The sequence below is a fragment of the Capsicum annuum genome, chromosome 3, assembly GCF_002878395.1.
Source record: "Capsicum annuum cultivar UCD-10X-F1 chromosome 3, UCD10Xv1.1, whole genome shotgun sequence".
Classification (NCBI taxonomy): Eukaryota; Viridiplantae; Streptophyta; class Magnoliopsida; order Solanales; family Solanaceae; genus Capsicum; species Capsicum annuum.
Genome location: NC_061113.1, coordinates 175,360,538 through 175,374,000, shown reverse-complemented (window position 1 = coordinate 175,374,000; position 13,463 = coordinate 175,360,538). Strand labels below are relative to the sequence as shown.

At 36.3% G+C, this 13,463-nt stretch overlaps 1 protein-coding gene across 11 annotated transcripts in view; it reads right to left on the bottom strand.

Moving 5' to 3' along the window:
- The window catches only part of LOC107863541 (polycomb group protein EMBRYONIC FLOWER 2), a 63,892-nt gene extending 51,195 nt beyond the window's left edge, over positions 1-12,697 (bottom strand). Inside the window, exons 1-10 of one of the 11 annotated variants that reach the window (XM_016709502.2) lie at positions 12,432-12,697; positions 12,250-12,318; positions 11,070-11,149; positions 9,274-9,356; positions 8,979-9,147; positions 8,413-8,468; positions 7,087-7,204; positions 6,842-7,001; positions 6,707-6,748; positions 1,434-1,573 (exon numbers count right to left, since the gene is read on the bottom strand). In XM_016709502.2, coding sequence (XP_016564988.2) covers positions 1,434-1,573; positions 6,707-6,748; positions 6,842-7,001; positions 7,087-7,204; positions 8,413-8,468; positions 8,979-9,147; positions 9,274-9,308 — 720 coding nt within the window. In that variant the 5' untranslated portion in view covers positions 9,309-9,356; positions 11,070-11,149; positions 12,250-12,318; positions 12,432-12,697. Of the gene's footprint in view, positions 1-1,433; positions 1,574-6,706; positions 6,749-6,841; positions 7,002-7,086; positions 7,205-7,266; positions 7,360-8,412; positions 8,469-8,978; positions 9,148-9,273; positions 9,357-11,069; positions 11,150-12,249; positions 12,319-12,431 lie in introns of those variants that run through there. The other 10 variants (XM_016709499.2, XM_047408449.1, XM_016709501.2 and 7 more) reach the window with 10 other exon arrangements.
- Between the last annotated feature and the right edge of the window lie 766 nt (positions 12,698-13,463).

Sequence of the window (13,463 nt, the reverse complement as noted above, 5' to 3'; positions counted from 1 at the left end):
GCTCAAAAATATCCCTCTGTTAAATATTTGGCTCAAAAATACCCCTCCCTTTAACGAAATTCCACCAAGCATGCCACCTAGATAAAAAAAAAAACACATGACTATGCCACATTACCATTCACATGTAAAATATTAGTGTTTTTTAATTATATGACATTCCTTCTTTATTTTTATTTTTATTTTTTTCAAAGCAGTGAAACGGAAAAACCAAAAAACCAATCTTTTGCTAATTACTTCATTAGTGTTTTAAAAGTTCTAGATTTCACCTTTTCATTAGTGTTTTAAAAGTTTTAAATTTCATCTTGTTATTGTCGTTTGGGATGAGGGACAGCTTGATGTTGACTCGGAGGAGGAGCTAGACTATTAACTTTTAAGCTAGCAAATGTTGATGTACTAATAATTGAGTTGAATTTACTACATGCAAATTCTTTTTCAAAATAAATGAATTCCTTTTAACACTTGTTTAATCATTCGAAATGAATTCATTTTTCTAAATTCAGTTTTGATGAATAATCTTATTATTTTAGAATAAGTTTGAAAAGAAGTAAACTGATACTTAATATTGATTGATAAATTATTCTTTAATTATGTCATTCATTAACTTTTTGAAGATGTGCGTCACAATCAAAGATTCATTAATTTTAGATTAGAGGAGGTATTTATTAAATTATTTTAACATAAACATTTTTAGTAAAAGCTAGCAAAGCCAAACACATCTTTTGAGTAACTAATTTGAAGTTTAGTTTGAAATTTATTACTTTTACGAGTAAATCTTAATTTTAACTTTTATACTAGCCTAATAATTAATGGGTTTATCAGTTTAATAAGACTCTTTTGTTGGGTTTCACACTTTTAAACCTATTAACATGAAAAAACTTGTTTTTTAGATAATCAAAGGAATTTAATAATAGCGATGTTACATTTAATAATTTTTTTCAAAAAAAATATTATGTAACCACTGTTAGCCTACTTTGATTAAAAATTAAAAAATCGTGTAAGTTTTGTCCGTTTCACTGACGTTTTTAAATAAAAATAAAAATAAAGAAGAAAAGAATGTCATATAATTAGAAAATACTAACATTTTACATGTGGATGGTAATGTGACAGAGTCACGTAGTTTTTTTAATCTAAGTGGCATGCTTGGTGGAATTTCATTAAGGGAAGGGGTATTTTTGAGTCACATATTTAACAGAGAGATATTTTTGAGCCATTTCAGATAGTTCAGCGGTATTTTTTATCCTTTTCCGAATTCCGTTTGAGAGGGGGGTATTTTTGAGCCAAATATTTAGCGGAGGGGTATTTTTGAGCCAAAAATCTAATGAGGGACATTTTTGAGCTATTTTAGATAGTTTAGGGGTATTTTTAAGCCTTTTCCGATAAATAAATAAACTAGCAATACATACTTCTATTCAGCAACATCAGCTAATGCGTACCTTCATGAAACAAGGGCTCAAGTCAACAGTTGATAAAATCTCAGCTCTCTCCCCTAAAGTCAAATTGGGGTACTTATCCCACAATAAATGAAGTAATTCCATCGGCATTCTGCCCAACAAGCAGTGCCCTTCAAGATTCACTAACACAGTTTTGAAAACAAGATTAGAACAATAAAGATGATGGATCATGAGAAACCTGAAGAAAAGATCAAAAACTTAAATCAGCTAAATATGGAGAAGGTAGGTTATCAAACATACTGAAAATGAAATAGTACAAAGCAAAAGACAATAAGGCATACAGACTGCCTAACACGACGTATTGATATAGTAACAACCTCTATGTGCTTTTTCTTTTCATGTGCTAATGAGTGCCTATTCCAACTTCCCAGCACTAAGGAAAGTCTGTGAACTTCTTTTAGATCCATTTATTGACAACGCTCCAGATATAACATTAAAACTTTGTAATGCATATTATTCTTTAGACAAGAACTTTGTAATGTACATTATAAACATAGAACCACAAGGCACAAACATGAATTCATAATGATGGTAAGAATTATGAATTCAATCGTTTTTCAGCATGTTGTGCACCCATTAGATTGAGATATACAAAGCATTCAGTGTTGTTGTTAAGTGTTACATATCTGGCTGATTTCAAACAATCCTTGCTTGTTAGAAGATACTCCCTGACAGCCTTGAAATAGAAGATGTCCATATCTTGTCAGGTCCATAGTGATAGACAAAGAGGAAAGGAAAAGCAAAGAGACAGTTTTCATGGAGGAGACTGTGAAGGAGAATCACTTGTATAAGGACATAAAGAGATAAGTAGAAGGGAAATTCTGAACTTCTCAAGGAAATGCTTTATAAAACTACGACAAGAATAAGAAAGAATTACCATAGAGATCTCATGTATTGGTTACCATACTGCAAATACTATGTCATTGCCATTGTATTTGTTAGAATATGAGTAGAAGGAATAATATAACGAATCCTACTTGGAAAAGGATTGTAATGAAGTGTCCTACTTGGAAAAGTATTTGAATGTAGTGTATATAAATAGGGTCTCGGTGTAATAATGTAGTTAAAACAATTCAATAATATTATTCTCCAATATTTCTCATATAGTATCAGAGCCTCTATGATCGTGGTAGAGAATCAAAGATATTCCACTATCGGCGGGAGGCTATTACCCATATATGCCGCCCGTCTAGCCAATGATCATTTTAGCAATAGTTGGGCCTTCAGTGGCTTCTCATAGCTAATTTAGGTAGCACTGTGTGTCTTTCCGAAGACTACTTTGTCATATCTAATTTATGTCGCACCGTGCGTCTTTCGAGTGAATACTTTCTCATATCTGAGTTGCAAGCACCGTGCGTCTTTCCGTCTTTCCGCTGACTCCTCAGATCTGATTTGCATAGTTTTGTGCGTCTTTCCGATGACTCTTTAGATCTAATTTGTGTAGGGTCATGCCATCTGACTTTACACATATAATTTCTGTTATTCTGTAGGGTCGTGCCATCATTCCGATTCTACCCACATCATTTCTCTTTTCCACTAGGCATCATTCCAACCCTACCCATATAATTTTTCTCAAATCTTGACCACTTTTCAACCGATAAATATAATAATCCAGTGCGCGAGCATGTTGGCCAGTTTTTCGGTGACTTTCTTGTTCAAGGTCTATTCATCTCTTCATTTCAAAGTGACCCATATATTTTATACCAGTTCCAGACAATTCTCCAGTGACAAATCGACTTCTAGGCGATGTTTGCTACTTTTTCGACCACTTTTTCAGTTTGTTCCTTTTCAACTGTGATCGCCCAACATCCCGAGTTGTCCTTACCAGTTTTCTTGTACAAATTTTCACCAAGTCCTCACTAGTCCTCGTATTAATTACATCTGCAACAAGCTTGGTACGTATGACTTGTATGCACCAGCTTGAGGGAAAGTGTTAAAATATGAGTAGAATGAATAGTACAAAGAATCCTAATTGAAAAGGATTGTAATGTAGTGTCCTACTTGAAAAAGTATTGGAATAAAGCGTCCATAAAAAGGATCTCAGTGTAATAATGTAGTTAAAACAATTCAATAATATTCTTCTCCAATATTTCTCACAATATTGTCTACCCTTTAATTTCAAGCTTGAAACATGTTTCGAGATGTGGAACATTATAAATGATTAGACTTTTTTGAAAAGATGTTAATATTTATTATAGAAGGTTAGAATTAAAATGCACCGCATGTCGGCTTGGACAAAGAAGAGAAGAGCCTTTAGGAGGTTTTGAATGAGATGGTAAAAGGTGTACATAACACCGAGAAGCTTTTCATAGGAGGGGATTTCAACGGGCACATAGGTTCATCTCCGCGGGGTTATGACGATGTGCATGGAGGCTTTGGTTTCAGCAGAGGATGATGGAGGTGCCTCACTTTTGGGTTTTTCCTGGGCTTTTGGGTTAATGGTAGCTAATTTGAGCTTCCAGAAGAAGGAGGATAACTTGATTACCTTCCGTAGTTCAGTGGCTTTAGAAAGGGTGATGGGGTCTTTGTAAGGACTGTAAAATTATACCTAGTGAGAATTTTTCAATCCAACAAAGGCTTTGGTGATGAACTTAGAGATCAAGGAGGAGAGAAAGAGGAGGAATGTGGATGACCGACCGAGGATTAAATTGGTTAGCTTAACGATGGTAGTGTTCTCGAGATAGGGGAGAAGTTGGTAGCTAAGAGGGCTTGGAAAAGTAAAGGGGATGCGGGTAGTATATGGGATATGACTGCTAGTTGCATCAAGGAGACGGCTAGATAGGTGTTAGGGTGTGTCGAGAGGCCGCTCTAGCAAGCATCCACGAGACTGATGGTGGAATGGAGAGGTAAAAGGGAAGGTTAAGGCTAAGAAAGAGACTTATGCAAAGAGGGTAAAGAGTAAGGATGAAAAGGAGAAGCAAAAGAATCAGGAGTATAAGACAACTAGGAAAGAGGCAAGATTGGCGGCTACGACGACTATGACTGCAGCTTTCGGAAGTGTGTGCGCAGCGTTAGAAGGTAAAGGTGGAGATAAGAAGTTATACAGGATTGTCAAGGCCAGCGAGAAAAAGGCTTGGGACCTTGATCAAATGAAGTGCATAAAGGACAACAACCGCAACGTTTTGGCCAAGGAGGGTCTCGTTAGGAGGAGACAGTAGTCTTACTTCCATAGACTTTTGAACAATGAGAGGGACTTTAGACTTGTATTGGGAGATTTGGAGCACTCAGAGAGGCTAAGCAACTATGGTATTGTGGGCGTACTAAGGTTAAGGAGGCCAAGGGTGTTATTGTCGAATGAATAGGGGTACGAGCGACTGAGCCTGATGAAATTCCTATGGATTTCTGGAAGTGCACAGGTAGGGCATGTATGGAGTGGCTGACAGAGTTGTTTAACGTCATTTTTAGGACGGGGAAGATGTCGGGAGCATGGAGATGGAGTACGATGACGCCATTGTACAAGAACAAAAGTGACATTAAGAATTGCAAAATCATAGGGATAACAAGTTGTTAAGTCACACTATGAAGGTTTGGTAAAGGGTAGTTGAGTTAAGGTTAAGGAGGATCATGAATATTTCTGAGAATCAGTTCGGATTCATGCTAGGACGCTCAACTACCGAAGTCATCCATCTCGTGAGGCGATTGGTGGAGCAGTATATGGAGAGGAAGAGGGACTTGCATATGGTTTTTATTGACTTAGAAAAGGCCTATGATAAAGTCCCATGGAGGCTCTTTGAAGGTGCTTAGATGCTAGAGGTGTACGGATAACATACATTAGGTCGACTAAGGATATGTACGACAATGCCAAGACTCGTGTACGAACTGTGGGAGGGGACTCGGAGCACATACCTATTTTGATGGGGTTGCATCCGGGCTCGAGTCTTAGTCCGTTTTTATATGCTTGGTGATGGATGTTTTGACGCGACAAATTCAAGGTGAGGTGTCATGGTGTATGCTTTTTGTTGAAGATATAGTTTTGATTGACGAGACTCGAGGAGGGGTTAATGCTAAGTTGGAAGTTTGAAGACAACCTCTGGAGTTTAAAGGTTTTAGGTTAAGCAGGAGCAAGACGAAATATTTGGAGTGCAAGTTGAGTGGGGTAATGCATGAGGCTAATGTGGTAGTAAAGTTGATACTCTCAGGCTATCCATAAAAAGGATAGTTCAGGTATCTTGGGTCTACGATCTGGGAAAATACAGAGATTGACAAAGATATCACTTATCGTATTGATACATGGTGGATGAAGTGGAGGGCTCGCATTCAGAGTCTTGTGTGATAAGAAAGTGCCTCCTAAACTTAAAGGCAAGTTTTAGAGAGTGGTAGTTAGACCTGCTATGTTGTACGATGTAGAGTGTTGGTCAATCAAAAACTCTCACATCCAGGAGATGAAAGTGGCAAAGATGAGGATGCTATGATGCATATATGGGTTTACTCGGAGAGAACGAATTAGAAATGAGGTTATTCGAGACAAGGTGGAAGTGATTTCGGTAGATGTCAAGATGTGGGAAGCGAGATTAAGATGGTTCAAACATGTAATGAGGCTGTGCACTAATGGCCCAGTGTAGAGGTGTGAGAGGTTGGCTACAAATGAATTTAGGCGAGGTAGAGGTAGATCGAAGAAATATTGAAGAGAGGTGATTAGACATAACAGTGAACAACAACAGCTTACCGAGGACATGACCCTAGATAGGAAGGTGTGGAGGAAGCAAATTAGGGCAAAAGGTTAGTAGAAAGCAGTGTCTCCTTGTTCTAGTTGGTAGGAGTGCTTTGTTTTGGCATATGTGCTAGCGGTCATAGTGCTATGTTTGTGGAGTTCTAGTAATGTTTGTTATTTTGGATAGATCGATTGGAGTATTACTTTGTGGTAGTTTGTGTCTGTTATTATTTGTTGTATCAATAACTATTGTTCCTATATTAAGTCTTTTATGAACTTTTCTTGTCTTGAGCCGGGGATCTATCGGAAACAGCCTCTCTACCTCACCTTTGAGGTAGTGGTACGGACTGCGTACACTTGCCATCCCTAGACCCCACTTTGTGGGAATATATTGGGTATGTTGTTGTATGATTAGACTTGAATTATTTAAACATACATATTGCTTAATTTTATTGTAAATCATCAATACGAATAAATAAAGAGAAAACAAAATGGAAAGTTGTCGAGTTTGAAAAAGCTAGCAACCATAACTCCATAAGTGCCTGATAAAGTTTATTTAACACCTGTAACTGCACAAATTCAGGATCTTTCCAATGCTACTTACATGGAAATGAAGATGTATCCACACGATCTCTCACAAGTTCGGCTGCAAAGGCAGAAACAGTATATGGTTGGCCTTCATGTCAAATCTCGACAAATAAAATTCCAGAAACACTTTTTGAGGAAAAACTATGCCTACCAAAGCTGACAAACAGGATGACAAGAGAGCCAGCCCTTATTTCAGCAGAGAGTTTATTAATTTCAGGGAGAAAGAATTTTGCTTGAGCTCGATTTATCCCATCAACTCCACTGAATGAGGTTGATATGCATGCCCGCTTAAATTGATAGACAGCAGAATACTATAACCAAATGGCATTAGCAAAGTACCCAACAGCATACAAGATTAGAAGTCACTGGATGTATTTGCACAAGATAAGAACTTACTGCCTCAACAGCTGCAGCACTTGATACTGGCTTTGCCAAAATTACACACAAAGGAAATAAATTCTGGACCTGTGATTCATCGTTCACAGCTGCTAGCACAGAAATTGCCAATTGAATCCTAAAAAAAATGGCCAGAGTAATAAATCACCTCCAAAACAATCTAATTGCTAATATACATACGCTGCCATCCTTTTTTGCTTAGCGAAGCGATAGAAGCGAGAGATCTCTTCATGGCAAAGTCATGCGTTTCAGCGAGGTGTGGACTTCAAACGACTGCACAGATTGATCCCACCAAGAAATAGTTTGGCTCTTGAATTTCACCTTTCAGGAGTATGAATTTTTTTGGACAAGTTACTTATTCAAAAAGATATTTTTTAAAACTGTTTGGCTCAAGGTTTGAAACTCGATGGCTATTGGGTCAAGCCATCTACCTATCTCCACTTAAACACCAAGTTTTAAGTTGCGGCGAGGTACTTGAATACCACATCTAAGGAGATGGAGCCTTTTATAAGTAAAGCTATTTTATATTGGATGCTGAATTAGTTATTTTAGTTGAAATTTGCTTATTATAGTACAAATTTTCATATATTTTTGCTACATTTTATAATATATGTAAATTGTGAATTTCATCAGCTATTTCAACCAGTAGTTTGCCTTCAATTTAGACGAACTTGCCAGCAGTAACTAAATCTTTGTTTTAAGAAGTTACTTTGCAGCTATAAATAAGGTGAAGCGACATATCATACAAGCCACTGTACAAATCTTGAATGTGTAAGTACTAATTAACAAATTTTAAAAGGAAAAATGTTTAAACAATGAATCATACTGTGAAGACATATCTTATCACTAGTAACTGGTTTGATTTAGATCACTGAATTATTTCTCGATTATCTATACATTCATTAAATTTAATACAATAGTAGACTGAACAGACATTTATAAAACTATATATACAAAAAAAAAAAAAAAAGACTAAAACAGCAACTATAATTTTATTTTATTTTTTTTACCCCTCCTTAGGAGCTCCCATCCTTTTTGCTCCTTTGGTGACTCGAACTCACAACCTTAGGGTTGGAGTGAGGGGTGATTACCATCCGAGCGACTCACTCTCATCAAACTAAACAGCAACTATAATTAAGACATATTCAAACAAACAATTCCCAATAGAACAAAGTAATGAACATAAATTTAGATTTCACTTCAAAGCAACATAGACAACATCACATGACAATTTAAGTACCTCAGAGCATCTAGTATAGAGTATATGAGACATAACCTTGCATGACGGAAAAATTGAGAGTGAAAGCAATCACAATCAAAATATACCTCTTTTTGCGCTTTGCTTGAATTTTGTACTGTAAACTTCTTTGAAGGAAGGAAGGCTGCATGATATTTTACACTCTTTAGAAACATCTTATACAAATTACGGATGATGAATGTATAATTAGCATGTCATAAAAGTGATGAGAACAATCAAACTAAAACTCATAACAATTGGTAACAAGCAAAAATCGAAGTCCAGACTTAAAAACGCCAGCTCGAAAGCATGGGTGAGAGAAAGATAATAATCTTGAGTATGATTTTTAGAAAATACTTGGAACTGACATAAGATGAATTATTTAGAACATCATGGCTACACTTGGAACCCCCACTATGTGGGAATACACTGGGTTTGTTATTATTTATGGCTGAGAAGAACGATAATACTATTGAGTATTTTACTGCAAAAACTTCAATTGACATTTGAAACGACTGTTTGATGCAGAAATACAAAACCAATAAAATCAACAATATTTGTAAGACCATTAACATCAACTAGGAAATTGACACCAAAATCGTTAGCCTTGATACTAAAATAGGCAAAAAGTGGTCTCCTCACGTAAGTTCATTACATTTCTAACAGCACGGCGTTGGAGAATGTTGTAAAGCTCAACAGGTTTGCAATAACTTGAAAGGCTTTCTTCAGCAGCAATCTCCTCCTCTGCAGACAAATGTGTAGCAGAACCTTGCCTGCACATTGAAGCCGTACCTGTAGAGTAACTGCAGTAGCAAGTGTAATTCCTGTTACACAAATTATAATATAACAATCAATATCCATGCTTCTGTAAATGCATTTGAGTATCTTAAATGTAATTATTGAAAAATACAAATATAACACCTCAAATGCGGGCACAGGAAATATCTTACGTGGTTTCACGAGCCACTAAAGGTATGCCTGGCATCCTTGTCACACAGTATTCAAATGTATATTCATAGTTCTCTCAACTTCACTAAATTCAGAAATTAAAACTGTGTGAGAAAAGAATCATAAAGCACTTAACATAATAGGCATCAAGGGAAGGGAAAGAAAGATAATGGTAAACAATGATTCATATTTCTCCATCAGATTATTTTGGGGTTGGGGAGGGGGGGAGTGGGGGTGGGGATATCCATAACAATCATTCTCATATCACTTGAAAAAACATAACCATGAAGTTTCAGCAGTTGTATGGAAATAAATAGTCTTGTTACAAAATGCAACCAAATACCCATTTTAAGAAGAAAACACATAAAGAGAATGAGATTTACATGTTAGGAACCTTTTTGAGAAGCAAAGAACCAATAGAAACCTACTGGAACTACCAGACGCAAAATGTGAATGGAGCTTGAATGGCAACTCGTGTGCAGCTTCTTCATCAAGCGAATGGGATTTACTTGTGGCTATAGCATGATAAAAACTTGTTCTTTGATTTTAGAAAGGAAGGGGAAGCAAAGCAATATACTGTTGAAACTCACATACAAATGGATTAGGAAAAAATACAAGAGTGGTTGAAAAGTAGTGTTCAACTAGAGGAAGAATAGGTCGCACATAATATACATTAACAGTACTAATTACTAAAAAAGCAGGAATCATTGTCTACTTAACAATCAAAACTGATGCACAAAAGAGAGAGATCTGCAACATTTTTGTCTCTAGTGTAAAATATGAATAAGTGAGTCTCTCACTCTCATACAGTAACTTGGCCCAAAAAAGAGTGATTCTCTCATATAGTGATCATAGAACTACCAGAAAGAAAAGAAAATTATGTAGATCATACATATGTCCGCGCAATAGTATCTGCTAACCAGTCAAGATTCTTAGTTCTTATCTTCCCAATATCTTCGCCCCTCGGCACCACTCCAAATCTCCGCAAATATTCTTCCTACACTTATGCAGATATGCCCTTCTTCCTACCACTTGTTTAATCCCAACTAACCTTTCATGAAAGAAGAGTCTGGCAACAACCCCCACCTCCACCTTACACTAGACCAATTTCTCAACAGTGAGCAATTCCATTTCCTTGAAGCTGAGAAAACTACCTCCTCACAAACATAACCCAATGGAATTATTGATCCAACATAACTCAATCAACAGCAAATCTAATATATTCATTCTAGCACAAATAATTGCTGAATTTGATCTTGAAAAACTTTAAACAAATTGATCCACAAGTTCGCCTAGTTCACCCTTCAAAACATGCATGAAGGCAGAATATTTTGTCCTTGGTAAATCTGTTCCTGCTAGAAGGAAAACCAGAGCACCTTTGGTAGGTCTGAAAACCCCTGTATTATCTAGGAAAAGAGTCAAATATACCCCTTAACTTACAAAATTTGGCTAGCTTTACCCTCCTTCAAACTTTATGGCCATATATACCCTCGCTGTTAACAAAGTTGTCATCTATACCCCTAAATGAATGGAAAAACCCCAAATCAATTAAAATGACCCAATTTTGAAAAAAAACACCAATTTTAGGCTAACCCGACCCGATCCGACCCTTGTAACTGAAAACCTGATTTTGTGGGGTGTGTGCTTAAAATAAGAAACAGAACAAAGAAGGAAGAGCCTGATAAGCAGTAAAATCCAACTGAATCTTGGAAAGAAGTCTCTGAAGAAGTAACGAAAGCATTGTTTCTAGTAAGTCCTTAAGTGACCTTTTCTTGCTTTAATGATTTCTGCTTCTCACCTTTTCCACAGGGCCGGATAGATTTCCAAGCTCTTTTCACCAGAGAAGTGTTGCCTCAAAGTTTTTCTCCTTCACTTGAACTGAAAAATAAGGGAAAGATCACTCTTGAAAAATTAAAGCAAAAGCCAGTCGAGAAAGTTCAGTGTGGATCGCAGTTAGACCTTAATGATCGCAGTTCAAAGAAATCATAAATGGGTATGGATGACTGGTAAAGTTGCTGGCACATGACCGGGTTCGAGCCTTGGAAACAGCCTCTGGCAGAAATGCAAGGTAAGGCTGCGTACGATACACCCTTGTGGTGGGGCACTTCCCCGGATACCGCGCATAGCGGTAGCTTTAGTGCACCGGGCTGCCCCCTTTTAGGGGTATGGATGACAACTTTGTTAACAACGAGTGTAATATATAGCAATAAAGTTTAATCGAGGATAAAGTTAGCCAATTTTTGAAAGTTAAGGAATATTTTTGACCCTTTTCCCTATTATCTAATATACCCCCTGCTTCTCAATTAGTCCCTGATTTTAAGGAAGAGTGTCTGAATTCACATAACAAAGCTGTGATTTTCACATCTCACAAATGAATTACATAGAGATAGGCTATGCAATCAGAAAGCTATATTTAGTTTGCAGCCGAAACAGCCATTGCAGCATTTGTCAGGTTCAAATAAAATAACACAAATTATCAAAAGAATAAATAATAATTAATTGCTTTCTCACATAAAACCTAATCCTATCTTTAATATTTTCTTTATTAACATGGTGGTTCCTATACCAGCTTGCACGCACCTTCTGTGTTACATGGTACCTCTTACAAGTACATCTACCCACTAACTCAGTTCACCAAAGCTTAGCAGATGCAAAGAATTCACTTAGTGTGTATTTCCTTGATTGCGGTTGAACGCCTAGGGTCATTCTAGTAGTTCATTGCCTATTGTCTTTCTTTTTTTCCCTCGTGTCATTAGATAACTCCAAACAACCATTAAAATTCAATACTTTAGACTTCATAGATAAGCTCAATACAAAAAACACTGGAATTCCCCAATCACTGACAATTCATAGGAAAACATGGATATATGGCCCTCAAGGATGTGGCTTAGTAGTCAATGAATTGGGTGAGAATCACGAGGTTTCAGGTTCAAATCAACAAAAATACTAGGTGATTTCTTCCTACGAGTTACTGATACCTTTTGTTGGTGGAAGATGGCCAGTATTCTGTAGAATTAGTCGGCAATTCCACGGTGGGTGCAAGCTGACTGGAACACCAAGTTATTAAAAGAGAAACAAGGAAAACAACAGACTCGTATAAGCAAAGTTAAACTGTCGCAATGTTGACAACAATTAAAAGAAGGGATTAGGGATTTTGCACCAGGGGACACAGAGGGAAAAAGTGAAACCTACAAATAGATTTCACCGGAGAAAACGAGCTGGCAGCCGGTGGTGGATGGTGCTGGTGCTCGTTCTACCGATTAGCCGGAAGTAGAAGCGGTGGCTCGTTTGAAATTGGCGGACCTGAATTGGTTGCAATTTTGGATCCGTATTTGTTTTTTGTTGGAACTTCGACCACTCAGCCACAGGCGTTGTTGGGCATGGGTCAAACTTATTAACTAGGAACAAGAAACAATCTGAACGGGATACTTTTAACTTAAATTGGTGGTTTGGCATAAGGTATAAATTATATAGTTTAGGAATAAAATATAAAAAAAAAAATAATATTGTAAATATATTATTTTATTCTATATAGTGTATTTATTTATAGAAAAATTAGAAATTAATTTTTTTTTATTTTTCTTCATTGTAATTCATCCAAAAGAATTCTTCAAGAGAAATAAATAAGTGTCCTCTCTTCTCTATATTCTTCTTATATCTACTTTATATTTTATATTACGCTATCAGTATGAGACTCCACCAAATAAGGTGAGATTACAAATCTAAAGGTAATTTCAAGGTTATTTGTCTTTTGTTATTAATGATATAATTAAATTATTGTTGAATTTGAGAAAAAATAATTGGTTTAGAACCATATATGTATTAAATGTATTCATCAAAAATAATATTATCAAAAGGGATGATAATATGTTGGGTTCAAATCCTATCGATTTATGTCTAAGACGTTGAGTTTGAATCTCAATACACCATATTAATGATATCATGATGGCTAAGGCAAAATAATAGCTATTTGGTGTAACGTGTCCCATTAAATATGCTTCATTCCTTGAATTGAATGTGGTAGTAATAAATCATATGTATGTCTCAATTTGCTTTTGTAATAGCTATCATAATTTGATATGCTTAAGGCATGATAATATTTCATTCCTAGGAATGAGAATTTCAATTACTATAATACAAATATATACCCTGATACACTCGAACGTATTCTTAATTGTGAAGATATCACAAT